This window comes from Pelodiscus sinensis, chromosome 11 (genome assembly GCF_052426305.1).
Source record: "Pelodiscus sinensis isolate ZL-2025 chromosome 11, ASM5242630v1, whole genome shotgun sequence".
NCBI classification, from domain to species: domain Eukaryota; kingdom Metazoa; phylum Chordata; order Testudines; family Trionychidae; genus Pelodiscus; species Pelodiscus sinensis.
Genome location: NC_143062.1, coordinates 52,823,300 through 52,846,882, shown reverse-complemented (window position 1 = coordinate 52,846,882; position 23,583 = coordinate 52,823,300). Strand labels below are relative to the sequence as shown.

Sequence of the window (23,583 nt, the reverse complement as noted above, 5' to 3'; positions counted from 1 at the left end):
ACTGGGGCTCCCCTCCTGCCCCTTCCAGGGATCTCACCTCTGTCTCCCTGTGGCTTTGGCAGATCATTGATCCGAAGATGCCACGGGAGGGCATGTTCCACCATGGCGTCCCCATCCCGGTGCCTCCCTTGGAGGTGCTGAAACTGGGAGAGCAGATGACTCAGGAAGCGCGAGAGCATCTCTACCTCGTCCTCTTCTTTGACAACAAGCGCACCTGGTAAGGCCAGGCTTTTTCCGGCTGCGTGCCTCTGCATGGCAGAGCCGGGCCCTGGGGAAGGAGTGGAGCAGGGCTGGGGGAGGCCTCCAGTGAGGTGTGCTGTCCCTTTCCCCAGGCAGTGGCTGCCCCGCACCAAGCTTGTGCCGCTGGGTGTGAACCAGGACCTGGACAAAGAGAAGATGCTGGAGGGCCGCAAGTCAAACATCCGCAAGTCTGTGCAGATCGCCTATCACCGGGCCATGCAGCATCGCAACAAGGTGCAGGGCGAGCAGAGCAGCGACTCCAGCGAGAGCGACTGAGGCCTGTCTCGGCACGAGCACACGGCTCCGGCCTGGGCACTAAGTGCAGCTGGTCTGTACGGGCGCCGCTGGCACAGCCCCAGAGCTTGCAGCCTTCCAGTGGGTTAGAGCAGAAGCAGTGAGCCACCAGCTGCTGCAGAAGGCAGTGCCCAGCCTGGGGGTGCTGGAGAGTACAGGCCCCTAGTGCCAGGGCCCTTCCTGCAGGCCTGCTCCATGGGATTCCTGGCTCATGTTTCACATTCTGGGGGCAGGCCACTTGCCCAGTGAAGCCTCAGCCCTTCGACCTGACTGCTTCTCCCCATGTGCAGCCGCACAGCCCCAGCGGGTGAAGTGCCCGTGCCCATCGGGGTGCTGTAAATACTGTACAGGACGGAGAATTTAAATTATTCTCGGTTGTAGCCCGGCGCAGCGTCGTCGGGGAAGCATTTTGGTACTAAGTCACCCTTCCGAGCGTGCCCCGCCCAGGACTCTGTACCCTTCCTTGCACCCTGTGCGACAGGACCGGCTGCCCTGCCACCGACTCGCGTCTCTTCCTCCCGTGCGGTCGGACGCGTGTTTGTATTTATTGGGAAGGGTGAAAATCGATTAATTCTTAGGAAATAAACCCTCTGTTGGGAGCCCTGCTTGGGCCTGTTGCTGGGCTGGCTGGGCCATGGGGCGCTCAGGGTCCCTGCCAGGTGGAGGGGGGGAGTCCCAGGGCTGACGCGGGGGCGTCTCAGCGCGGCCTGGGGTGGGGACTGGAGGGGCGGGGGTGTCCCATGGGGGACGGGAGCAGGGGCTGGGGTCTCAGGGCTGAGGGCGGGGGAGGTGGTCGCAGGGTGTAGTGGGCAGGGGACAGGCGGGGTGGCCCGGTGGGGGGCTGAGGGGGGGTGAGGTTCCAGGCTGGGGGGGGGCCGAGGCTGGACTAGGTGGGGTTCGTGGGGGGGGGGGGGGGCGCCAGCTACTTTCACAAAAAATCCGGACCGTGGGGGGAAGGGACTGACCCCCCCGCGCGAGAACAGAGGGGCGGGGCCTGTGGGGCGGTCCCAGGGCTGAGCGCGCGGAAGGCGGGGGATCACGCAGGGGGCGGGGCTTGGGCCGCATGCGCAGTGGGGGCGGAACGCGGCCATAGAGAGGCCGGCGGGAGGCCAGAGCGGCGCTGCGGGCCGGAGCCATGAGGCGCTGGGGGGGCCGCCTGCCCTGCCCGCGCGCGGAGCTGCGCCTCGAGCTGGTGCTGCGCTGCGGCCAGGCCTTCCGGTCGGCCCTGGCCCCGCCCCCTACTTCCGCCCTCGGGGGGAGCGCCCCGGCCCCGCCCTCTGTGGGGGGGGGGAGTGCCACGGCCCCGCCCTCTGTGGTGTGTGTGGGGGGGGAGCGCCCCGGCCCCGCCCTCTGTGGGGTGTGTGGGGGGGGAGCGCCCCGGCCCCGCCCTCTGTGGTGTGTGGGGGGGGAGTGCCCCGGCCCCGCCCTCTGTGGGGTGTGTGGGGGGGGAGTGCCCCGGCCCCGCCCTCTGTGGTGTGTGGGGGGGGGGCGCCCCGGCCCCGCCCTCTGTGGTGTGTGGGGGGGGAGTGCCCCGGCCCCGCCCTGTGTGGGGGGGGAGTGCCCCGGCCCCGCCCTCTGTGGTGTGTGGGGGGGGAGTGCCCCGGCCCCGCCCTCTGTGGTGTGTGGGGGGGAGTGCCCCGGCCCCGCCCTCTGTGGTGTGTGTGGGGAGGGAGTGCCCCGGCCCCGCCCTCTGTGGTGTGTGTGGGGAGGGAGTGCCCCGGCCCCGCCCTCTGTGGGGTGTGTGGGGGGGAGTGCCCCGGCCCTGCCCTCTGTGGGGTGTGTGTGGGGGGAGTGCCACGGCCCCGCCCTCTGTGGGGTGTGTGTGGGGGGGGAGCGCCCCGGCCCCGCCCTCTGTGGGGTGTGTGGGGGGGGGGAGCGCCCCGGCCCCGCCCTTTGTGGGGTGTGTGTGGGGGGGGAGCGCCCCGGCCCCGCCCTCTGTGGGGTGTGTGTGGGGGGGGAGCGCCCCGGCCCCGCCCTCTGTGGGGTGTGTGGGGGGGGGGAGCGCCCCGGCCCCGCCCTCTGTGGTGTGTGTGTGGGGGGGGGCGCCCCGGCCCCGCCCTCTGTGGTGTGTGTGGGGGGGGAGTGCCCCGCCCTCTGTGGTGTGTGTGGGGGGGGGAGTGCCCCGGCCCCGCCCTCTGTGGTGTGTGTGTGGGGGGAGTGCCCCGGCCCCGCCCTCTGTGGGGGGGAGTGCCACGGCCCCGCCCTCTGTGGGGGGGGAGTGCCACGGCCCCGCCCTCTGTGGGGGGGGAGTGCCACGGCCCCGCCCTCTGTGGGGTGTGTGTGGGGGGAGTGCCACGGCCCCGCCCTCTGTGGGGTGTGTGTGGGGGGAGCGCCACGGCCCCGCCCTCTGTGGTGTGTGTGGGGGGGGAGCGCCCCGGCCCCGCCCTCTGTGGTGTGTGTGGGGGGGGAGCGCCCCGGCCCCGCCCTCTGTGGTGTGTGTGGGGGGGGGGAGTGCCCCGGCCCCGCCCTCTGTGGGGTGTGTGTGGGGGGAGTGCCACGGCCCCGCCCTCTGTGGTGTGGGGGGGGGGGGAAGTGCCCCGGCCCCGCCCTCTGTGGTGTGGGGGGGGGGGTGCCCCGGCCCCGCCCTCTGTGGTGTGTGTGGGGGGGAGTGCCCCGGCCCCGCCCTCTGTGGTGTGTGTGGGGGGGGAGTGCCCCGGCCCCGCCCTCTGTGGTGTGTGTGGGGGGGGAGTGCCACGGCCCCGCCCTCTGTGGGGTGCAGCGTCCCCTGGGGGCGAGCGCCTGGCCCTGCCCTGGGGTGGGCCCCCAGCCTGTGGCTGCTCTTTGCTGCAGGTGCCGTCACGTGGCTGCTGTGGTCTGCGCCCACATTGCTGTGCCGTGGCCCGTGGCAAAGCCATTGGGGCAGGAGGCTCCCTGGGGCAGGGTCCAGCCCCTAGCGCGGGTCACAAGCACAGAAGTGCCCCGTGGCCCCCTGCCCTGACTGGCCTTTGTGTGTCAGCTGGCGGGAGAGCAGCCCTGGGCACTGGACCGGCGTCCTGGCAGGCCGGGTGTGGACGCTGACGCAGACAGACGAGCAGCTCTGCTACACAGTCTACGAGGAGGAGGAGGAGGAGGGGGGCAGCTGCAAGACGCCCCCGCAGAGCGAGCTACAGCCTGGGGGAAGCAAGGCACCAGGGAGTCTGTACTCGGAGGCCCCTGGCTTGGAGCCTGTGGGGGGTGCAGACAGCTGTGAAGCCCAGCAGATCCTCCGTGACTACTTCCAGCTGGATGTAGACCTGGCCGCGCTGTACCAGGCCTGGGGCACGGTGGACCCACACTTCCGGCAAGTGGCTGCCAATTTCCCAGGTATGTTGCTGACCTGGCGGGAGCTGCCACCTGGGCTACCCGTAGCCCTGGGTTGCCCAGCAGGCAGACTGGGTCTGCCCCTTCAGTTGTGACATCTTGCGGGGCTTTTGTCTGCCTAGTGCCGTGCGTCGGGTTGCCAGGGCTCTGTGCGCCAGGCACTGGCCGGTGGAGCGCCAGCCAGCACTCGAACCCTGCAGTGCAGACATGGAGTGCACTGACCGCAGGGCTCCCCTGGGCTGGGAACACCAGCTCACTGAGCAGCACCAGCTCCGTGGCCAGGAGCTGCCAGTGGCTCGCTCCTCAGCTCTTGCTTGCCGAGCCCAGAGCAATGCTGCCACGGCCATCTGGCAGGTGAGGGCAGGGCCTCTCCCCGGCAGCCTGGCCTGTACAGCACCCGCCTGCCCCCCGACAGCCTCGTGGCTCTTCCCATGCTTCTGCTCTACTCTTGGGGCTCTGGGCAAAGTGGGCTTGTCCACAGCGGTAGGTGGGACCCACCTCACTTCCTCCGCCGGTTCTGGAGCTGCCCGGGGCTCTGTCCAAGGAGTGCCCGGAGCAGGCCCAGGCAGGCTCAGTCAGCACCTGCAGCTTGTCAGACCAGGCCTAAGCTCAGTAGAGGCCTGTGGGCCTTTCTTGCTTGCAGGACCCGATCCTGTCTGGGCTCCCCACTGCCCGGGGACCTGCACTCCTGGCTGCAGTGTCAGGCTTGCCCGTTGGCGGTGCTAAGGCCTGTTTTACACAGCGTGGCTGTGCTGTCCAGGCACATGCTCACATACCCCATTCGATGGGACCCAGGGACGTAAGGAACTCCTCGAGTAGTCGATGACCTGAGCTTCCCTCATAGCCCAGGGAATGGGAAGAAACTCCGCATCCTGCTGCACGCAGCTGCTGCCCCCTACTGCCCCCCCAAAACTAAGGGCCTTGGTCCGGCCGCTGGGGTGTGTACCTACAGGGGCTCAGGGAAGAAGGGACGCTCCCTAGGAATTCTCTGGACAGCCTAGAGCACAAACAGGCATGTCTCCAGCCCTACAAATCCACAGCTAGCCGCTCTGTTCTCCGAGGGCACCTGCAGCCCTGCGTGTCTGCTTTCCCCCGTCTATCCACAGCTCGCAGGCTGCTGTGGGTGTTTGCGGCTCATTCTTCGGCTGGGTACCTGCGGAGCTGTGCGGGGCTCTCATGGTCTGTTGTGGAGAGGCTAAGTGCTGGGGGACCCTGGCGTGCGCAGGGTGGAGCTGGCTACCAATTGGCATGTTCCTACCCCTACTGTGGGCAGGGATGAAGTCTCTCTGGCTCAGCAGGGGAGGGGGGGTGCTGGGGGGGCTATTTCTCTGCTCAGCTGGTCCTCAGGAGAGGCAGCGAGAGGAGGCGCATGGGGCCCTGGCCCTGTAGCTGGTGCAGTGCAGGGCTGCTCCCGCAGCTGGTCTAGACCGGGGGCCTGAGCGCCTGCTGTGGGGCCATGGCCCTGGGCGCTGCCATGTCTGAGGCTGCCTCTGGCCTGCAGGCATCCGTGTACTGCGCCAAGACCCCGTTGAGTGTCTCTTCTCCTTCCTCTGCACCTCCAACAACCACCTGGCACGCATCACAGGCATGATCGAGCGCCTCTGCCAGGCCTTCGGGCGCCGCCTCTGCCAGCTGGGCACGCAGCCGCACCACGCCTTCCCCTCGCTGCAGGCCCTAGCCGGTGAGTGGGACCCTGTGGGCCGTGCCCCCCACTGGCAGCCCCTCTCGGCCCCGGGCTGACCTGGTGCTCCAATGCAGGGGCTGACACCGAGGGCCGGCTCCGGGCCCTGGGCTTTGGCTACCGAGCAAGGTTTGTGAGTCAGAGCGCCCAGGCCGTCCTGGAGCAGTTTGGCGCTCAGGGGCTGCACCAGCTGCGCAGCGTCCCCTACCCAGAGGCCAGGAGGCTGCTATGCACCCTGCCCGGCGTGGGGGCCAAGGTGAGTGCAGGCCCTGCCTGGCCCCGCCCAGGGCTGTGCCGTGTGTTGGGCCCCTGCCTGGGAGGGGAGACAGGGTGGGGTGGAGTGAGTCAGTCTCAGCTGGGCTAAGGGCAGGAAAGGGGGAGGGGGAAGGATCCAGGACCCCTTCCCCCCCAAGAGGCCTAAGGCTCCCACGCTGCACCATGGCCCTGGGAACCAAGAAACCTTTCCTACCTGCCGCCTGAGAGTCCCCTCTGGCTGCAGCCGGGGCCCCCAAAGTGCCGTGAGTGTCTGGTCTGGGCGGGGTCCTGGCTCACCCCCTCCCCGGCGTGCTGGCAGGTGGCCGACTGCGTGTGCCTGATGGCGCTGGACAAGACGGGGGCGGTGCCTGTGGACACCCACGTGTGGCAGATCGCGCGGCGGGACTACGGCCTGCAGCTGGGCACTGGAGGGCACCGTGTGCCCGGGCGCCTGCACAGCCAGCTGGGTGAGTGCTGAGGGGAGGTGGGCCGGCCGGCCGGGTGAGTGCTGAGGGGAGGTGGGCCGGCTGGCTGGGTGAGTGCTGAGGGGAGGCGGGCCGGCTGGCTGGGTGAGTGCTGAGGGGAGGTGGGCCGGCTGGCTGGGTGAGTGCTGAGGGGAGGCGGGTGGGCTGGGTGAGTGCTGAGGGGAGGCGGGCCGGCTGGCTGAGTGCTGAGGGGAGGCGGGCCGGCTGGCTGGGTGAGTGCTGGGGGGAGGCGGGCCGGCTGGCTGGGTGAGTGCTGGGGGGAGGCGGGCCGGCTGGCTGGGTGAGTGCTGAGGGGAGGCGGGCCGGCTGGCTGGGTGAGTGCTGGGGGGAGGCGGGCCGGCCGGCCGGCCGGGTGAGCGCTGAGGGGAGGCGGGCGGGCCGGCCGGCCGGGTGAGCGCTGAGGGGAGGCGGGTGGGCTGGGTGAGTGCTGAGGGGAGGCGGGCCGGCCGGCTGGGTGAGTGCTGAGGGGAGGCGGGCTGGCTGGGTGAGTGCTGAGGGGAGGCGGGCCGGCTGGCTGGGTGAGTGCTGAGGGGAGGCGGGTGGGCTGGCTGGGTGAGTGCTGAGGGGAGGCGGGCGGGCTGGCTGGGTGAGTGCTGAGGGGAGGCGGGTGGGCTGGGTGAGTGCTGAGGGGAGGCGGGCCGGCTGGCTGGGTGAGTGCTGAGGGGAGGCGGGCGGGCTGGCTGGGTGAGTGCTGAGGGGAGGCGGGTGGGCTGGGTGAGTGCTGAGGGGAGGTGGGCCGGCTGGCTGGGTGAGTGCTGAGGGGAGGCGGGCGGGCTGGCTGGGTGAGTGCTGAGGGGAGGCGGGTGGGCTGGGTGAGTGCTGAGGGGAGGCGGGCCGGCTGGCTGGGTGAGTGCTGAGGGGAGGCGGGCGGGCTGGCTGGGTGAGTGCTGAGGGGAGGCGGGCGGGCTGGCTGGGTGAGTGCTGAGGGGAGGCGGGTGGGCTGGGTGAGTGCTGAGGGGAGGTGGGCCGGCTGGCTGGGTGAGTGCTGAGGGGAGGCGGGTGGGCTGGGTGAGTGCTGAGGGGAGGCGGGCCGGCTGGCTGGGTGAGTGCTGAGGGGAGGCGGGCCGGCTGGCTGGGTGAGTGCTGAGGGGAGGCGGGCCGGCTGGCTGGGTGAGTGCTGAGGGGAGGCGGGCTGGCTGGCTGGGTGAGTGCTGAGGGGAGGCGGGCCGGCTGGCTGGGTGAGTGCTGAGGGGAGGCGGGCGGGCTGGCTGGGTGAGTGCTGAGGGGAGGCGGGCGGGCTGGCTGGGTGAGTGCTGAGGGGAGGCGGGTGGGCTGGGTGAGTGCTGAGGGGAGGTGGGCCGGCCGGCTGGGTGAGTGCTGAGGGGAGGCGGGCGGGCTGGGTGAGTGCTGAGGGGAGGTGGGCCGGCTGGCTGGGTGAGTGCTGAGGGGAGGCGGGTGGGCTGGGTGAGTGCTGAGGGGAGGCGGGCGGGCTGGCTGGGTGAGTGCTGAGGGGAGGCGGGCGGGCTGGCTGGGTGAGTGCTGAGGGGAGGCGGGTGGGCTGGGTGAGTGCTGAGGGGAGGCGGGCCGGCTGGCTGGGTGAGTGCTGAGGGGAGGCGGGCGGGCTGGCTGGGTGAGTGCTGAGGGGAGGCGGGCGGGCTGGCTGGGTGAGTGCTGAGGGGAGGCGGGCGGGCTGGCTGGGTGAGTGCTGAGGGGAGGCGGGCCGGCTGGGTGAGTGCTGAGGGGAGGCGGGCCGGCTGGCTGGGTGAGTGCTGAGGGGAGGCGGGCCGGCTGGCTGGGTGAGTGCTGAGGGGAGGCGGGCCGGCTGGCTGGGTGAGTGCTGAGGGGAGGCGGGCCGGCTGGCTGGGTGAGTGCTGAGGGGAGGCGGGCCGGCTGGCTGGGTGAGTGCTGAGGGGAGGCGGGCCGGCTGGCTGGGTGAGTGCTGAGGGGAGGCGGGCCGGCTGGCTGGGTGAGTGCTGAGGGGAGGCGGGCCGGCTGGCTGGGTGAGTGCTGAGGGGAGGCGGGCGGGCTGGCTGGGTGAGTGCTGAGGGGAGGCGGGCCGGCTGGCTGGGTGAGTGCTGAGGGGAGGCGGGCCGGCTGGCTGGGTGAGTGCTGAGGGGAGGTGGGCCGGCTGGCTGGGTGAGTGCTGAGGGGAGGTGGGCCGGCTGGCTGGCTGCTGCTCAGTCCCCTCACCCTGCTTGTCTCCGCAGGAGACTTTTTCCGGCAGCTCTGGGGCCCTTATGCAGGCTGGGCGCAGGCAGTAAGTAGTGGCCAGGGTATGGGCATGCCCCCCCCCCCCCCCCGCTGTGCCCAGCCCCGCCCCCCCCGTCATCCCCCAACTGCCCGTCTCCCTGTCTTGCAGGTTCTCTTCTGTGCCGATTTAAAGCTGTTCCAGCAGGGGGACCCAGCAGCTGCTCTGGCCCCCCGTGGACCCCCCGCTGCCCTGGAAGCCAGGGGCCAGCACTGGGCTTCGCCTGCCACCCCACAGACTCCTGGCCCTTGTGCCCTGCCTGGAAAGCGCCGGCGTGGGGAGAACAGGCCTGGCCCCCGGCCCTAGGCCACAAGGCTGCCCACGAGTCCCTCACTCGCTGGCGGGGGCCCACGCAGCCTGACCTACCACCGCCCGCACATGGGGCTCCCCGGAGGCGCCATCTGGGTCCTGCTGCCAGCCCCGCGCAGGGGCAGGAGGGACGTGCCCTGGGTGCCCCCTGCCAAGGAGCAGCCCGGAGCCGCAGTCGCTGCTTTCTTTTAATACAAGCCTCACCGGAGAAACAGCCGCGCGTGGCAATTCTGCTTCAACATGCGGGAAGGGGGTGGGGCAGAGCCACAAGGGTGGGGGCCAGGAACAGGGGCCAGAAGTGGGGGTGCAGCTAAACAACCCCCTTGTTCACAGCAGAGACCAGCCCCAAGTCGCTCACTAAGCCCCCTCCCCCAGCCAGTCACCTGTTCCAGGCCTCCTGCCCCACTGCCTCGTGCAGGGGTCCAGCCAGCGTGCAAGCCCCAGCTCCCCCCGCCCCCGAGCTCCCTGCGGCCGAGCGGGAGGGCTGGGCGAGCCCATGCAAACCCCCCGGGGGGGCCGACGTGCCGGGCCTGGGGCTCAGTTCCTAGCCCCCACCCTGCGGCAGGGGCACGCGTGTTCAGGCACCGGGCCGGGCTGAGTGCAGCCGCAGCGACGTGAGTCCGCCCCGTGCAGGGGGCCCGGCAGGGCGGTGCTGGTGTGGCGGGGGAGGCTGGGCCACGCCGGGGCCATCAGTCCTGGGGGGGGTCCTGTGACGGGGGCCCCAGCAGCCTGGCGTCCGACCCTGCAGGAGAGAAGGGGCGTGAGAGGCGGGGCCCTGCCTGGGGCTGGGCGGCCGTGGGCAGGGCCGCGGCGGGGGGGGGGACTCACCCTCGCTGCCCTGCGCGCCCAGCAGCTCGCCGGGGGACGCCGCCTGCCCAGCTCCTTCCTGGCTTGTCCCGAGCTGCAGCTTCCTCATGTGTCTCACCACAGCCGTGGCGTTGAAGGCTTGCTGCACCGGACAGGGCACCGTGGGGCCGTCGGCCAGCGAGACGCTGAGCCCCGCCCCCTGGCACCCCCGCCCCCACGGCCCGGCCCTGGCCCCCTGCCCCGCCCCCTGGCGCCCCCACAGCCCGGCCCTGGCCCCCTGCCCCGCCCCCTGGCGCCCCCACGGCCCAGCCCTGGCCCCCTGCCCCGCCCCCTGGCGCCCCCGTCCCCCACGGCCCTGCCCCGCCCCCTGGCGCCCCCAGCCCTGCCCCGCCCCACACGGTCCTGCCCTGGCCCCCTGCCCCGGCGCCCCCACCCCCCACGGTCCTGCCCTGGCGCCCCGCCCCCACGGCCCTGCCCTGGCCCCCTGGCGCCCTGCCCCGCCCCAGCCCTGCGTTGCTTCCCCTGCCCCCACGGCCCCCCTGCCCCCGCAGCCCATCTACCCCGCCCAGCACTGCTGCTCCCCCCACGCCCTGTGTAAGAAGTGAGGCGTGCCCGAGGTGCCAGGGACACGTGGCATGGCGGTGGGGCCGGGGACGGACACTCACTTTCCACTTGCTCTTGGCGAAGTTCTTTTTGATCTGCTCGCTGACAGACTGGTGGATGTTCCTGTCCAGCGCCGTGTCCCCGGCGATCCTGAGACGGGCACAGGCGGTTGGTGCCCAGCAGCTCCCCCCACAAGCCAGGCAGGGGGCTGGGGCTGTCCCTCTGCAGGGACACGCCGGGGGCAGAACAGGGCCCTTACCATGGGTGCTGCAGGGCCTGTTCGCACGTGAAGCGCTTGCTGGGGTCCTTCTCCATTAAGTGCTGGATGAAATCTTTGGCTGGAAGCAGAGAACAAAGCTCTGTCACACCAGCCGCTGAGCCCTCCCCACATGGCCCTGCCGGGGGGGCAGAGTGCAAGCCTCGCGCACCTGACTCCGAGATGTCGTCCCAGTAGGGTGAGTCGAACTCGTACTCGGCCCGCAGGATCTGCTCAAAGAGCTTCGCATCGTTCTCGTCGTAGAAGGGAGGATACCCGCACAGCCTGGGGGGGAGAGAGAGCACTGCTGGGGGGGAGCCGCACAGCCTGGGGGGGGAGAGAGCACAGTCTGTGGGGGAGAGCACTTCTGGGGGGGAGCCGCACAGCCTGGGGGGGGAGAGCACAGCCTGTGGGGAGCGAGAGCACTGCCGGGGGGGAGAGCACAGCCTGGGGGAGAGAGAGAGCACTGCCGGGGGGAGCCGCTCAGCCTGGGGGGGAGAGAGAGCACTGCCGGGGGGGAGCCGCTCAGCCTGGGGGGGAGAGAGAGCACTGCCGGGGGGGAGCCGCACAGCCTGGGGGGGAGAGCACTGCTGGGGGGGAGCCGCACAGCCTGGGGGGGGAGAGAGAGCACTGCCGGGGGGGAGCCGCACAGCCTGGGGGGGAGAGAGAGCACTGCCGGGGGGGAGCCGCACAGCCTGGGGGGGAGAGAGAGCACTGCCGGGGGGGAGCTGCACAGCCTGGGGGGGAGAGAGCACTGCCGGGGGGGAGCCGCTCAGCCTGGGGGGGAGAGAGAGCACTGCCGGGGGGGAGCCGCTCAGCCTGGGGGGGAGAGAGAGCACTGCCGGGGGGAGCTGCACAGCCTGGGGGGGGGAGAGAGCACTGCCGGGGGGGAGCCGCTCAGCCTGGGGGGGAGAGAGAGCACTGCCGGGGGGGAGCCGCTCAGCCTGGGGGGGAGAGAGAGCACTGCCGGGGGGGAGCCGCACAGCCTGGGGGGGAGAGCACTGCTGGGGGGGAGCCGCTCAGCCTGGGGGGGACTCCTGGAGGCAAGCCATACACCCTGGGGGGGAGAGAGCATGGCTGGGAGGTACGGGGAGTCGTGCTATCCAAAGCACGTACCCGCCCAATCCAGAGGCTCCCCCCAATCCATCCAGCCCCCCCGCCTCCCCCCCCACCCTGCAGTACCTACAGGATGTAGGCGATGACACCGATGGACCAGCAATCCACGGCCTTGCTGTAGGGCTTCTGCGCTAGCACCTCTGGGGCTGGGGGCAGATGTGGGGGAGTTAATTCCATGACACCCCCGCCTCTGCCCTGGCACGCGAGGGGCGGAGCCCCCGGCACAGTGCGGCTGCGCTGGCTCCACTCACCCACGTAGCCGGGGGTGCCGCAGGCTGTGGCCATGACGCTGCCGCAACCCTCGATCTTGGACAGCCCGAAGTCGCTGATCATGATCTTGGAGTCGGGGTCCAAGCTGTAATACAGCAGGTTCTCGGGCTGCGCCGAGCCAGGGGGTCAGCCAAGGCCCCCCCTGCCTCTGCATGACCCCAGCAGGCCCCGTCTCCCTGCCCCATTAACCCTGCCACGGAGGCTCTGCCTTCCCAGCATGCACTGCAGCACCCAGGCTGCCCAAGTCGGGCAGGAGCCGTCCAGGCCTGTCAGTGTCCCCCTCCAGCCCCGGGGCCGTCTGCGTAGTGAAGCGGCCTCTCAACCCGCAGGGTCCTCGCTGCGTGGCCGTGGGCCTGTCCCCACCCGGGGGGAGGCAGAGCTGCTGCCTTCAGGCCGGGGCTGACAGGTGGGCAGCGCCGGGGACACAGCTGGCTCACCTTCAGGTCCCGGTGCACGATGCCCATGTCGTGCAGGTACTGCACCGCGTCCAGGATCTGCCGGATGAGCTGGCTGGCGTCCCGCTCCGTGTAGAACCCCTTCTCCACGATGCGATCAAACAGCTCCCCGCCCGAGACCCTGCCGGCCACGGCACTGGGCTCACGGGGCAGGCAGAGCAGCGCTGCCCCGGGCCTGGGTGCCCCGGATCCCGAGCCCAGCGCCCAGGCGAGGTGCCTCAGGCAGGCTGCCCCCTAGGCGGTGCCCGGCTCACCCCTCGGCCCTGCCGCCTGGGCGCTGGCTCCCCGGGCCCACAGACACCCCAGGAGGGCTACGCGGTGCCCGGCTCACCCCTCGGCCCTGCCGCCTGGGCGCTGGCTCCCTGGGCCCACAGACACCCCAGGAGGGCTACGCGGTGCCCGGCTCACCCCTCGGCCCTGCCGCCTGGGCGCTGGCTCCCCGGGCCCACAGACACCCCAGGAGGGCTACGCGGTGCCCGGCTCACCCCTCGGCCCTGCCGCCTGGGCGCTGGCTCCCCGGGCCCACAGACACCCCAGGAGGGCTACGCGGTGCCCGGCTCACCCCTCGGCCCTGCCGCCTGGGCGCTGGCTCCCCGGGCCCACAGACACCCCAGGAGGGCTACGCGGTGCCCGGCTCACCCCCCGGCCCTGCCCCCTGGGCGCTGGCTCCCCGGGCCCACAGACACCCCAGGAGGGCTACGCGGTGCCCGGCTCACCCCCCGGCCCTGCCGCCTGGGCGCTGGCTCCCCGGGCCCACAGACACCCCAGGAGGGCTACGCGGTGCCCGGCTCACCCCCCGGCCCTGCCGCCTGGGCGCTGGCTCCCCGGGCCCACAGACACCCCAGGAGGGCTACGCGGTGCCCGGCTCACCCCTCGGCCCTGCCACCTGGGCGCTGGCTCCCCGGGCCCACAGACACCCCAGGAGGGCTACGCGGTGCCCGGCTGAGCCCTCGGCCCTGCCGCCTGGGCGCTGGCTCCCCGGGCCCACAGACACCCCAGGAGGGCTACGCGGTGCCCGGCTCACCCCTCGGCCCTGCCGCCTGGGCGCTGGCTCCCCGGGCCCACAGACACCCCAGGAGGGCTACGCGGTGCCCGGCTCACCCCCCGGCCCTGCCGCCTGGGCGCTGGCTCCCCGGGCCCACAGACACCCCAGGAGGGCTACGCGGTGCCCGGCTCACCCCTCGGCCCTGCCGCCTGGGCGCTGGCTCCCCGGGCCCACAGACACCCCAGGAGGGCTACGCGGTGCCCGGCTCACCCCTCGGCCCTGCCGCCTGGGCGCTGGCTCCCTGGGCCCACAGACACCCCAGGAGGGCTACGCGGTGCCCGGCTGAGCCCTCGGCCCTGCCGCCTGGGCGCTGGCTCCCCGGGCCCACAGACACCCCAGGAGGGCTACGCGGTGCCCGGCTGAGCCCTCGGCCCTGCCGCCTGGGCGCTGGCTCCCCGGGCCCACAGACACCCCAGGAGGGCTACGCGGTGCCCGGCTCACCCCCCGGCCCTGCCGCCTGGGCGCTGGCTCCCCGGGCCCACAGACACCCCAGGAGGGCTACGCGGTGCCCGGCTCACCCCTCGGCCCTGCCGCCTGGGCGCTGGCTCCCCGGGCCCACAGACACCCCAGGAGGGCTACGCGGTGCCCGGCTGAGCCCTCGGCCCTGCCGCCTGGGCGCTGGCTCCCCGGGCCCACAGACACCCCAGGAGGGCTACGCGGTGCCCGGCTCACCCCTCGGCCCTGCCGCCTGGGCGCTGGCTCCCCGGGCCCACAGACACCCCAGGAGGGCTACGCGGTGCCCGGCTCACCCCTCGGCCCTGCCGCCTGGGCGCTGGCTCCCTGGGCCCACAGACACCCCAGGAGGGCTACGCGGTGCCCGGCTCACCCCCCGGCCCTGCCGCCTGGGCGCTGGCTCCCTGGGCCCACAGACACCCCAGGAGGGCTACGCGGTGCCCGGCTCACCCCTCGGCCCTGCCGCCTGGGCGCTGGCTCCCCGGGCCCACAGACACCCCAGGAGGGCTACGCGGTGCCCGGCTCACCCCTCGGCCCTGCCCCCTGGGCGCTGGCTCCCCGGGCCCACAGACACCCCAGGAGGGCTACGCGGTGCCCGGCTCACCCCTCGGCCCTGCCGCCTGGGCGCTGGCTCCCCCGGCCCACAGACACCCCAGGAGGGCTACGCGGTGCCCGGCTCACCCCCCGGCCCTGCCGCCTGGGCGCTGGCTCCCCGGGCCCACAGACACCCCAGGAGGGCTACGCGGTGCCCGGCTCACCCCTCGGCCCTGCCGCCTGGGCGCTGGCTCCCCGGGCCCACAGACACCCCAGGAGGGCTACGCGGTGCCCGGCTCACCCCTCGGCCCTGCCGCCTGGGCGCTGGCTCCCCGGGCCCACAGACACCCCAGGAGGGCTACGCGGTGCCCGGCTGAGCCCTCGGCCCTGCCGCCTGGGCGCTGGCTCCCCGGGCCCACAGACACCCCAGGAGGGCTACGCGGTGCCCGGCTCACCCCTCGGCCCTGCCGCCTGGGCGCTGGCTCCCCGGGCCCACAGACACCCCAGGAGGGCTACGCGGTGCCCGGCTCACCCCTCGGCCCTGCCGCCTGGGCGCTGGCTCCCTGGGCCCACAGACACCCCAGGAGGGCTACGCGGTGCCCGGCTCACCCCCCGGCCCTGCCGCCTGGGCGCTGGCTCCCCGGGCCCACAGACACCCCAGGAGGGCTACGCGGTGCCTGGCTCACCCCTCGGCCCTGCCGCCTGGGCGCTGGCTCCCCGGGCCCACAGACACCCCAGGAGGGCTACGCGGTGCCCGGCTCACCCCTCGGCCCTGCCGCCTGGGCGCTGGCTCCCTGGGCCCACAGACACCCCAGGAGGGCTACGCGGTGCCCGGCTCACCCCCCGGCCCTGCCGCCTGGGCGCTGGCTCCCCGGGCCCACAGACACCCCAGGAGGGCTACGCGGTGCCCGGCTCACCCCCCGGCCCTGCCGCCTGGGCGCTGGCTCCCCGGGCCCACAGACACCCCAGGAGGGCTACGCGGTGCCCGGCTCACCCCTCGGCCCTGCCGCCTGGGCGCTGGCTCCCCGGGCCCACAGACACCCCAGGAGGGCTACGCGGTGCCCGGCTCACCCCCCGGCCCTGCCGCCTGGGCGCTGGCTCCCCGGGCCCACAGACACCCCAGGAGGGCTACGCGGTGCCCGGCTCACCCCCCGGCCCTGCCGCCTGGGCGCTGGCTCCCCGGGCCCACAGACACCCCAGGAGGGCTACGCGGTGCCCGGCTCACCCCCCGGCCCTGCCGCCTGGGCGCTGGCTCCCCGGGCCCACAGACACCCCAGGAGGGCTACGCGGTGCCCGGCTCACCCCTCGGCCCTGCCGCCTGGGCGCTGGCTCCCTGGGCCCACAGACACCCCAGGAGGGCTACGCGGTGCCCGGCTCACCCCTCGGCCCTGCCGCCTGGGCGCTGGCTCCCCGGGCCCACAGACACCCCAGGAGGGCTACGCGGTGCCCGGCTCACCCCCCGGCCCTGCCGCCTGGGCGCTGGCTCCCTGGGCCCACAGACACCCCAGGAGGGCTACGCGGTGCCCGGCTCACCCCCCGGCCCTGCCGCCTGGGCGCTGGCTCCCCGGGCCCACAGACACCCCAGGAGGGCTACGCGGTGCCCGGCTGAGCCCTCGGCCCTGCCGCCTGGGCGCTGGCTCCCCGGGCCCACAGACACCCCAGGAGGGCTACGCGGTGCCCGGCTCACCCCCCGGCCCTGCCGCCTGGGCGCTGGCTCCCCGGGCCCACAGACACCCCAGGAGGGCTACGCGGTGCCCGGCTCACCCCTCGGCCCTGCCGCCTGGGCGCTGGCTCCCCGGGCCCACAGACACCCCAGGAGGGCTACGCGGTGCCCGGCTCACCCCCTGGCCCTGCCGCCTGGGCGCTGGCTCCCCGGGCCCACAGACACCCCAGGAGGGCTACGCGGTGCCCGGCTCACCCCTCGGCCCTGCCGCCTGGGCGCTGGCTCCCCGGGCCCACAGACACCCCAGGAGGGCTACGCGGTGCCCGGCTCACCCCTCGGCCCTGCCGCCTGGGCGCTGGCTCCCCGGGCCCACAGACACCCCAGGAGGGCTACGCGGTGCCCGGCTCACCCCCCGGCCCTGCCGCCTGGGCGCTGGCTCCCCGGGCCCACAGACACCCCAGGAGGGCTACGCGGTGCCCGGCTCACCCCTCGGCCCTGCCGCCTGGGCGCTGGCTCCCCGGGCCCACAGACACCCCAGGAGGGCTACGCGGTGCCCGGCTCACCCCCCGGCCCTGCCGCCTGGGCGCTGGCTCCCCGGGCCCACAGACACCCCAGGAGGGCTACGCGGTGCCCGGCTCACCCCTCGGCCCTGCCACCTGGGCGCTGGCTCCCCGGGCCCACAGACACCCCAGGAGGGCTACGCGGTGCCCGGCTCACCCCCCGGCCCTGCCGCCTGGGCGCTGGCTCCCCGGGCCCACAGACACCCCAGGAGGGCTACGCGGTGCCCGGCTCACCCCTCGGCCCTGCCGCCTGGGCGCTGGCTCCCCGGGCCCACAGACACCCCAGGAGGGCTACGCGGTGCCCGGCTCACCCCCCGGCCCTGCCGCCTGGGCGCTGGCTCCCTGGGCCCACAGACACCCCAGGAGGGCTACGCGGTGCCCGGCTCACCCCCCGGCCCTGCCGCCTGGGCGCTGGCTCCCTGGGCCCACAGACACCCCAGGAGGGCTACGCGGTGCCCGGCTCACCCCTCGGCCCTGCCGCCTGGGCGCTGGCTCCCCGGGCCCACAGACACCCCAGGAGGGCTACGCGGTGCCCGGCTCATCCCTCGGCCCTGGGGAGGCGGCTGGGAACCGACCCGCAGGCCCCCAGGGCCGGTGCCCCCAGGGCGCGGCCAGGCCCCTGGCTTGTGGGGCGGGAGTGCGGCCGTCAGGCGGGCAGCAGAACGCCGGGTGCCCTCCGCGTGGCAAGGGCAGAACAGGCTTTGCCTTCCCGCCTGCTCCTGACCCGACGCCCTTGGCCCAGGCCGGGGGCTGGGAAGGGTTTGGGACCCCTCCTGCCATGGGCCGTGCTCCAGGGACTGGCCAGTTGGTCCCAGCTGGGCTCAGAGCCTGCGGCAGGGACCTGGGGATTGAGGGAGTCAGGTGCTGCCTCAGCCTCGCCCCCTCCTGCACCAACAACCCGCCCTGGGAGCGCGAACACCCCGACCCGGCCAGCGCCGTGCTGGGACCCGAGTGACAGGCTGCCCTCTGGGACTGGGGCATCCGGGGGGGGGGTGTATAACCTCTCCCGTGTGAGGGGGAGCTGGGGGGCACAGGGAGCACTGGGGTGTCCGAGGGGAGGGGGGGGATGGGTTAGAACCTCTCCCCTGTGTAAGGGGGCTGGGGGGCACAGGGAGCACTGGGGTGTCGAGGGGAGGGGGGGGGATGGGTTAGAACCCCTCCCCTGTGTGAGGGGGGCTGGGGGGCACAGGGAGCACTGGGGTGTGTGAGGGGAGGTGGGGGATGGGTTATAACCTCTCCCCTGTGTGAGGGGGTTGGGGGGGCACAGGGAGCACTGGGGTGTCGAGGGGAGGTGGGGGATGGGTTATAACCTCTCCCCTGTGTGAGGGGGGCTGGGGGGGCACAGGGAGCACTGGGGTGTCGAGGGGAGGTGGGGGATGGGTTATAACCTCTCCCCTGTGTGAGGGGGCTGGGGGGGCACAGGGAGCACTGGGGTGTCTGAGGGGAGGGGGGATGGGTTATCACCTCTCCCCTGTGTGAGGGGGCTGGGGGGGCACAGGGAGCACTGGGGTGTCGAGGGGAGGGGGGGAATGGGTTATAACCTCTCCCCTGTGTGAGGGGGCTGGGGGGCACAGGGAGCACTGGGGTGTCCGAGGGGAGGTGGGGGATGGGTTATAACCTCTCCCCTGTGTGAGGGGGCTGGGGGGGCACAGGGAGCACTGGGGTGTCCGAGGGGAGGTGGGGGATGGGTTATCACCTCTCCCCTGTGTAAGGGGGCTGGGGGGCACAGAGAGCACTGGGGTGTCGAGGGGATTTGTTGAGGGATCCTTGCTGGCCGGGGGGCGGTTGGCGTGCTGGGGGGGCGGCGGGTGCCGTACAGCGGGACCCCAGGCATGGGCTGTACGCAGCCCTGGGCCCGAGCAGGTCGTCCTGGTTTGTGCTTTGGGGTACCCCAGACCCCCTGCCCGGAAGGAGGGCGTGCGCGTCTCCAGCCCCGGCACAGTGGGACCGGCCTCCGTGTGGCAGGGCCCCTGTGCCCTCTGGCGTGGGCGGGGAGCTCGACGGGTCCATGGTGCCCAGGCCTCAGGAACATTCCCACCCAGCACCCCGGCTCTGGGCACGACCAACATTTCTGCAGCACGGCCCAGGCCGAGCGCCCCCCACGCCAGCCCAGGAGCCCTCCCCACTCACAGCTGCATGATGAGGTACAGGTGACCCCCACTCTCGTAAATGTCATCCAAGGCCACAATGTTGGGGTGCTTAATCCTGGAAGAGACGGGTGGGGAGACGCGCGGTCACACGGGGTTGGAGGGGCAGCGGTTCTGCAGCCGGGCTGGGGTGCTGCACCGGGGCGCAGAGCCGCCGGGCCGGCCACACCCAGGGCTGGGGTCCTACACCGGGGCACACCCAGGGCTGGGGTGCTGCACCGGGGCGCAGAGCCGCCGGGCCGGCCACACCCAGGGCTGGGGTCCTACACCGGGGCACACCCAGGGCCGGGGTCCTGCACCGGGGCGCAGAGCCGCCGGGCCGGCCACACCCAGGGCCGGGGTCCTGCACCGGGGCGCAGAGCCGCCGGGCCGGCCACACCCAGGGCCGGGGTCCTGCACCGGGGCGCAGAGCCGCCGGGCCGGCCACACCCAGGGCCGGGGTCCTGCACCGGGGCGCAGAGCCGCCGGGCCGGCCACACCCAGGGCCGGGGTCCTGCACCGGGGCGCAGAGCCGCCGGGCCGGCCACACCCAGGGCCGGGGTCCTGCACCGGGGCGCAGAGCCGCCGGGCCGGCCACACCCAGGGCCGGGGTCCTGCACCGGGGCGCAGAGCCGCCGGGCCGGCCACACCCAGGGCCGGGGTCCTGCACCGGGGCGCAGAGCCGCCGGGCCGGCCACACCCAGGGCCGGGGTCCTGCACCGGGGCGCAGAGCCGCCGGGCCGGCCACACCCAGGGCCGGGGTCCTGCACCGGGGCGCAGAGCCGCCGGGCCGGCCACACCCAGGGCCGGGGTCCTGCACCGGGGCGCAGAGCCGCCGGGCCGGCCACACCCAGGGCCGGGGTCCTGCACCGGGGCGCAGAGCCGCCGGGCCGGCCACACCCAGGGCCGGGGTCCTGCACCGGGGCGCAGAGCCGCCGGGCCGGCCACACCCAGGGCCGGGGTCCTGCACCGGGGCGCAGAGCCGCCGGGCCGGCCACACCCAGGGCCGGGGTCCTGCACCGGGGCGCAGAGCCGCCGGGCCGGCCACACCCAGGGCCGGGGTCCTGCACCGGGGCGCAGAGCCGCCGGGCCGGACACACCCAGGGCCGGGGTCCTGCACCGGGGCGCAGAGCCGCCGGGCCGGACACACCCAGGGCCGGGGTCCTGCACCGGGGCGCAGAGCCGCCGGGCCGGCCACACCCAGGGCCGGGGTCCTGCACCGGGGCGCAGAGCCGCCGGGCCGGCCACACCCAGGGCCGGGGTCCTGCACCGGGGCGCAGAGCCGCCGGGCCGGACACACCCAGGGCCGGGGTCCTGCACCGGGGCGCAGAGCCGCCGGGCCGGCCACACCCAGGGCCGGGGTCCTGCACCGGGGCGCAGAGCCGCCGGGCCGGCCACACCCAGGGCTGGGGTGCAGCCTCATGCTGCAGCCTGGCTGCGGCGGGCCCATGGGCAGCGCGGGGGGCAGGCTCCTAGCCCCGCGCCGGCCTCCGGACAGGACATCTCAGCTTCACGCCGGCCCAGAGGCTCCCGGCTGTGGGGCGGGCGGGGCAGGGCCTGGCAGCTCTCCCAGGCTAGTCTCAGAGAGCCTCCCGAGTGGCGGGGGGGGGGGGCGGGAGGGGCAGCAGGGAGCTGGCTGGGGGGGGGGCTGAGGCACCTACCGGTGCAGCACAGCGATCTCGTTCTCCAGGCTGGCCTCCTTGCCCTGCAGGGCCTGCTTGGCGATGCACTTGATGGCCACCAGCTTGCGGGTGCCGCGCTCCTCGGCCAGCACCACCTCGGAGAAGGCCCCCCTGGGGAGAGGGGGGAGCCGCCATGGGAACCGCGCAAACCCAGCTATTCCGGGAACCCTGGGAGCAGGACACCCCACCTGGACCCCCCCAGGGAACCGGCCCCTGGCTCCTCCCCAGAGCCAGCCGCACCTCAGCCCCCCCCCCCCCCCCCGGGAACCGGCCCCGGCTCCTCCCCAGAGCCAGCCGCACCTCAGCCCCCCCCCCCGGGGAACCGGCCCCTGGCTCCTCCCCAGAGCCAGCCGCACCTCAGCCCCCCCCCTCCCGGAACCGGCCCCTGGCTCCTCCTCAGAGCCAGCCACACCTCAGCCCCCCCCCCCCCCCCCCGGGAACCGGCCCCGGCTCCTCCCCAGAGCCAGCCGCACCTCAGCCCCCCCCCCGGGGAACCGGCCCCTGGCTCCTCCCCAGAGCCAGCCGCACCTCAGCCCCCCCCCCCCCCCGGAACCGGCCCCTGGCTCCTCCCCAGAGCCAGCCGCACCTCAGCCCCCCCCCTCCCGGAACCGGCCCCTGGCTCCTCCTCAGAGCCAGCCACACCTCAGCCTCCCCTCCCGCCCCGGGAACCGGCCCCGGCTCCTCCCCAGAGCCAGCTGCACCTCAGCCCCCCCCCCCCGGGAACCGGCCCCGGCTCCTCCCCAGAGCCAGCTGCACCTCAGCCCCCCCCCCCAGGAATGGGCCCCTGGCTCCTCTCCAGAGCCAGCCGCACCTCAGCCCCCCCCCCCCCCCCCCCCGGGAACCGGCCCCGGCTCCTCCCCAGAGCCAGCTGCACCTCAGCCCCCCCCCCCCAGGAATGGGCCCCTGGCTCCTCCCCAGAGCCAGCCGCACCTCAGCCCCCCCCCCCCCCCCGGAACCGGCCCCTGGCTCCTCCTCAGAGCCAGCCTCACCTCAGCCCCCCCCCTCCCGGAACCGGCCCCTGGCTCCTCCTCAGAGCCAGCCGCACCTCAGCCCCCCGGGGAACCGGCCCCTGGCTTCTCCTCAGAGCCAGCCACACCTCAGCCCCTCTCCCCCCCCCCAGGAACTGGCCCCGGCTCCTCCCCAGAGCCAACCGCACCTCAGCCTCTCCCCCCTGCCCCCGGAACCAGCCCCTGGCTCCTCCTCAGAGCCAGCCGCACCTCAGCCCCCCCCGGGGAACCGGCCCCTGGCTCCTCCCCAGAGCCAACCGCACCTCAGCCTCTCCCCCCTGCCCCCGGAACCAGCCCCTGGCTCCTCCTCAGAGCCAGCCGCACCTCAGCCCCCCCCGGGAACCGGCCCCGGCTCCTCCCCAGAGCCAGCTGCACCTCAGCCCCCCCCCCCCCCAGGAATGGGCCCCTGGCTCCTCCCCAGAGCCAGCCGCACCTCAGCCCCCCTCCCCCGGGGAACCGGCCCCTGACTCCAGCCTCCCCCACCCAGGCACGGGCCCAGCACCAGCTGTCATGGCCATGGCCAGGGCAGCAGAACTGGCCCAAAGCCAGCCAGTGGGCTGGCAGGAGACGGCCCCCGGGGCCCCAGTGATGGGCTCTGGCATTCCAGGCTCGAACACTGGCCAGCAGGAGGGCAGGGAAGGGGCTGGCCCCAGCACCCTGCAGGAGCCTGGCTAAGCAGGGGCCGCCGTGGCCAGCGGGCTGGGGCTGTAAACAGGAAAAGGCTGGGGCGCCAGGCCGGGTTTCCGGAGAGCACAGGAAGTGAAAGCCAGGGCTTCTCCCCGACCGGGGGGGTGGAACCCCAGCCCCTGCAGGGGCAGGGCGGGCGGGGCGCTCGCATCACCCTCAGGGCGCGGAGATGCAAGAAGCAATACTAAGAAGGGCCCCACCCTCGCCCCGTCCCCGGGCACCCTGCGCAGCCCTGGGGAGCCGGCCCTCGGGAGCAGCAGGGGAGCCGGGAGGAAGGACGAAGGGCTGCTCTGAGGGCCAAGGGAGCACCTCAGGCCTGGTAACATGGGGCTGGGGTGGAGCCAGGCGTCAGCGGGGGGGGTCCGGGGGAGCAGGGAACCCCACCCCCTGCTCTGCCCCTCCCCGGCTGCAGTGGCTCAGGGGCTGTTGGGGGGCTGGCCGTCCGGCTCGAGGCGGGGGGCCAGGGATGGAGGTGGGACGGCTTGGTGGGCACTGCCCAGTGGCCAGGCAATACAGCTGCCCCTCACGGCCAGCGGGTCTCCCCAGAGCTGGGGGCTTGGAGGGGTTCGCCGGCCGGGCTGTGGCAGGTGAGGCTGGCTGGAGGAACTAACTGCCCCCCGCCCACAAGCAGGGGAGGGGGCCTGGCAGCCCCAAGATGTTGGGGACTATCAGTGGGCTCTGGATGGGGGGTCTGGCTGCGCTTGGCGGCGAAGGCATCCCAGTGGCCCCCGATGGGCTTGCAGGCTCCCCTCCACGTGCCCCCGGGCGCCACTTGGCTGGGATGCTGGGACGGGCACAGCGGTGCCCATGGCAGGGCGGGGAGGCCAAGCCAGGAGCAGCTGCCAGCCCAGAAGGGCAGCAGGGGAGCTGGGGCAGGAAGAGCAGCACGGCCCATGAGCCTCGTGCCTATCGCCTGCCCCGTGGTTGTTCAGGCAGCCAGTCCGGCCCACCCGCGGGATCCTGGGCCCGGGGCAGTCGAGAGCAGCCGCCGGGTCCCTGCTCCATGGGGTGGGGCGGGGCTTGGGGATGTGTGTAGCGTAGGAAGGCTGCTCAGTCGCATTCGCTCCAGCCCAGGGCTTGGCAGCGGGGGGCAGGGCGGCTCCGCTGGGAGCAGAGAATAGCTCTGTCCAGGCCTAGAGGCTGGAGCTGCAGGGGCCGGACGGAGCGACCAGAGGGCCCTCAGGGGAGGTGCTTGCACCAGGGATCTCCGCAGGGGGCCGAGAGCCCCAGGGCAGGATGTGCTATGGGGCCGGGCCAGGCCTGGGCGTGGGGCCCAGCAAGAGCAGCCCAGCGCCCCCCCCAGAGGCACCAGGGCCTGGTCCCAAGGCAGAAGTGCGGCTCTTGCCACGTGAACCCTGCCTCAGAGCGCCCCGCACAGCAACGGGCCGTCAACACTGACCCCGCCGTGCCGGCACCTGCGCCAGCCTGGGGCTAAGACTGAGGCATCCGCCCCGTCCCCCGCCCAGCAATGGCCGCCAGCTGGGGAGAAAACAGCTACAGCTGCTAGAGCTTCTGCTGGGACAAGCCTGCTCCCCCAGCACCGGCCCTGCTCCCTGGGAGCGGCTGG

General features: G+C 73.8%; 3 protein-coding genes across 14 annotated transcripts in view; 2 read left to right on the top strand and 1 right to left on the bottom strand.

Moving 5' to 3' along the window:
• The window catches only part of BRPF1 (bromodomain and PHD finger containing 1), a 32,348-nt gene extending 31,215 nt beyond the window's left edge, over positions 1-1,133 (top strand). For all 4 annotated transcript variants that reach the window (XM_089781328.1, XM_089781327.1, XM_089781330.1 and 1 more), the window contains 2 exons: positions 63-217; positions 333-1,133. In XM_089781328.1, the coding sequence (XP_089637454.1) occupies positions 63-217; positions 333-516 (339 nt within the window). In that variant the 3' untranslated portion in view covers positions 517-1,133. The remainder of the gene's footprint in view (positions 1-62; positions 218-332) is intronic.
• A 455-nt stretch (positions 1,134-1,588) lies between these two features.
• Positions 1,589-9,066, top strand: OGG1 (8-oxoguanine DNA glycosylase). Of its 6 annotated transcripts, XM_089781322.1 has the most exons (7): positions 1,593-1,752; positions 3,491-3,837; positions 5,336-5,515; positions 5,593-5,771; positions 6,090-6,237; positions 8,403-8,452; positions 8,555-8,966. In XM_089781322.1, exons 1-7 carry the CDS (start codon positions 1,670-1,672, stop codon positions 8,747-8,749), a joined length of 1,182 nt encoding a protein of 393 aa, XP_089637448.1. In that variant the 5' UTR covers positions 1,593-1,669; the 3' UTR covers positions 8,750-8,966. The 6 variants fall into 6 exon arrangements, with proteins under 6 accessions (XP_089637444.1, XP_089637446.1, XP_089637443.1 ...); XM_089781318.1 differs by lacking the exon at positions 8,403-8,452 and having other exon boundaries at positions 1,589-1,752; positions 5,420-5,515; positions 8,555-9,066; XM_089781317.1 differs by lacking the exon at positions 8,403-8,452 and having other exon boundaries at positions 1,591-1,752; positions 8,555-9,066.
• The window catches only part of CAMK1 (calcium/calmodulin dependent protein kinase I), an 18,864-nt gene continuing 4,203 nt past the window's right edge, over positions 8,923-23,583 (bottom strand). For 3 of the 4 annotated variants that reach the window (XM_089781326.1, XM_089781324.1, XM_089781325.1), the window contains exons 3-12: positions 20,302-20,433; positions 18,645-18,719; positions 12,242-12,380; positions 11,786-11,912; positions 11,605-11,680; positions 10,591-10,745; positions 10,422-10,500; positions 10,225-10,312; positions 9,581-9,701; positions 8,923-9,494 (exon numbers count right to left, since the gene is read on the bottom strand). In XM_089781326.1, the coding sequence (XP_089637452.1) occupies positions 9,442-9,494; positions 9,581-9,701; positions 10,225-10,312; positions 10,422-10,500; positions 10,591-10,745; positions 11,605-11,680; positions 11,786-11,912; positions 12,242-12,380; positions 18,645-18,719; positions 20,302-20,433 (1,045 nt within the window). In that variant the 3' untranslated portion in view covers positions 8,923-9,441. The remainder of the gene's footprint in view (positions 9,495-9,580; positions 9,702-10,224; positions 10,313-10,421; positions 10,501-10,590; positions 10,746-11,604; positions 11,681-11,785; positions 11,913-12,241; positions 12,381-18,644; positions 18,720-20,301; positions 20,434-23,583) is intronic. The other variant, XM_075916352.2, reaches the window with a different exon arrangement.

Coding starts and splice junctions, on each gene's coding strand:
- OGG1 (XM_089781317.1), top strand. CDS start 1,670: ATGAGGCGCTGGGGGGGCCGCCTGCCCTGCCCGCGCGCGGAGCTGCGC. Junction 3,838..5,335: donor AGTGGCTGCCAATTTCCCAG/GTATGTTGCTGA, acceptor TCTGGCCTGCAG/GCATCCGTGTACTGCGCCAA. Junction 5,772..6,089: donor TGCCCGGCGTGGGGGCCAAG/GTGAGTGCAGGC, acceptor GCGTGCTGGCAG/GTGGCCGACTGCGTGTGCCT.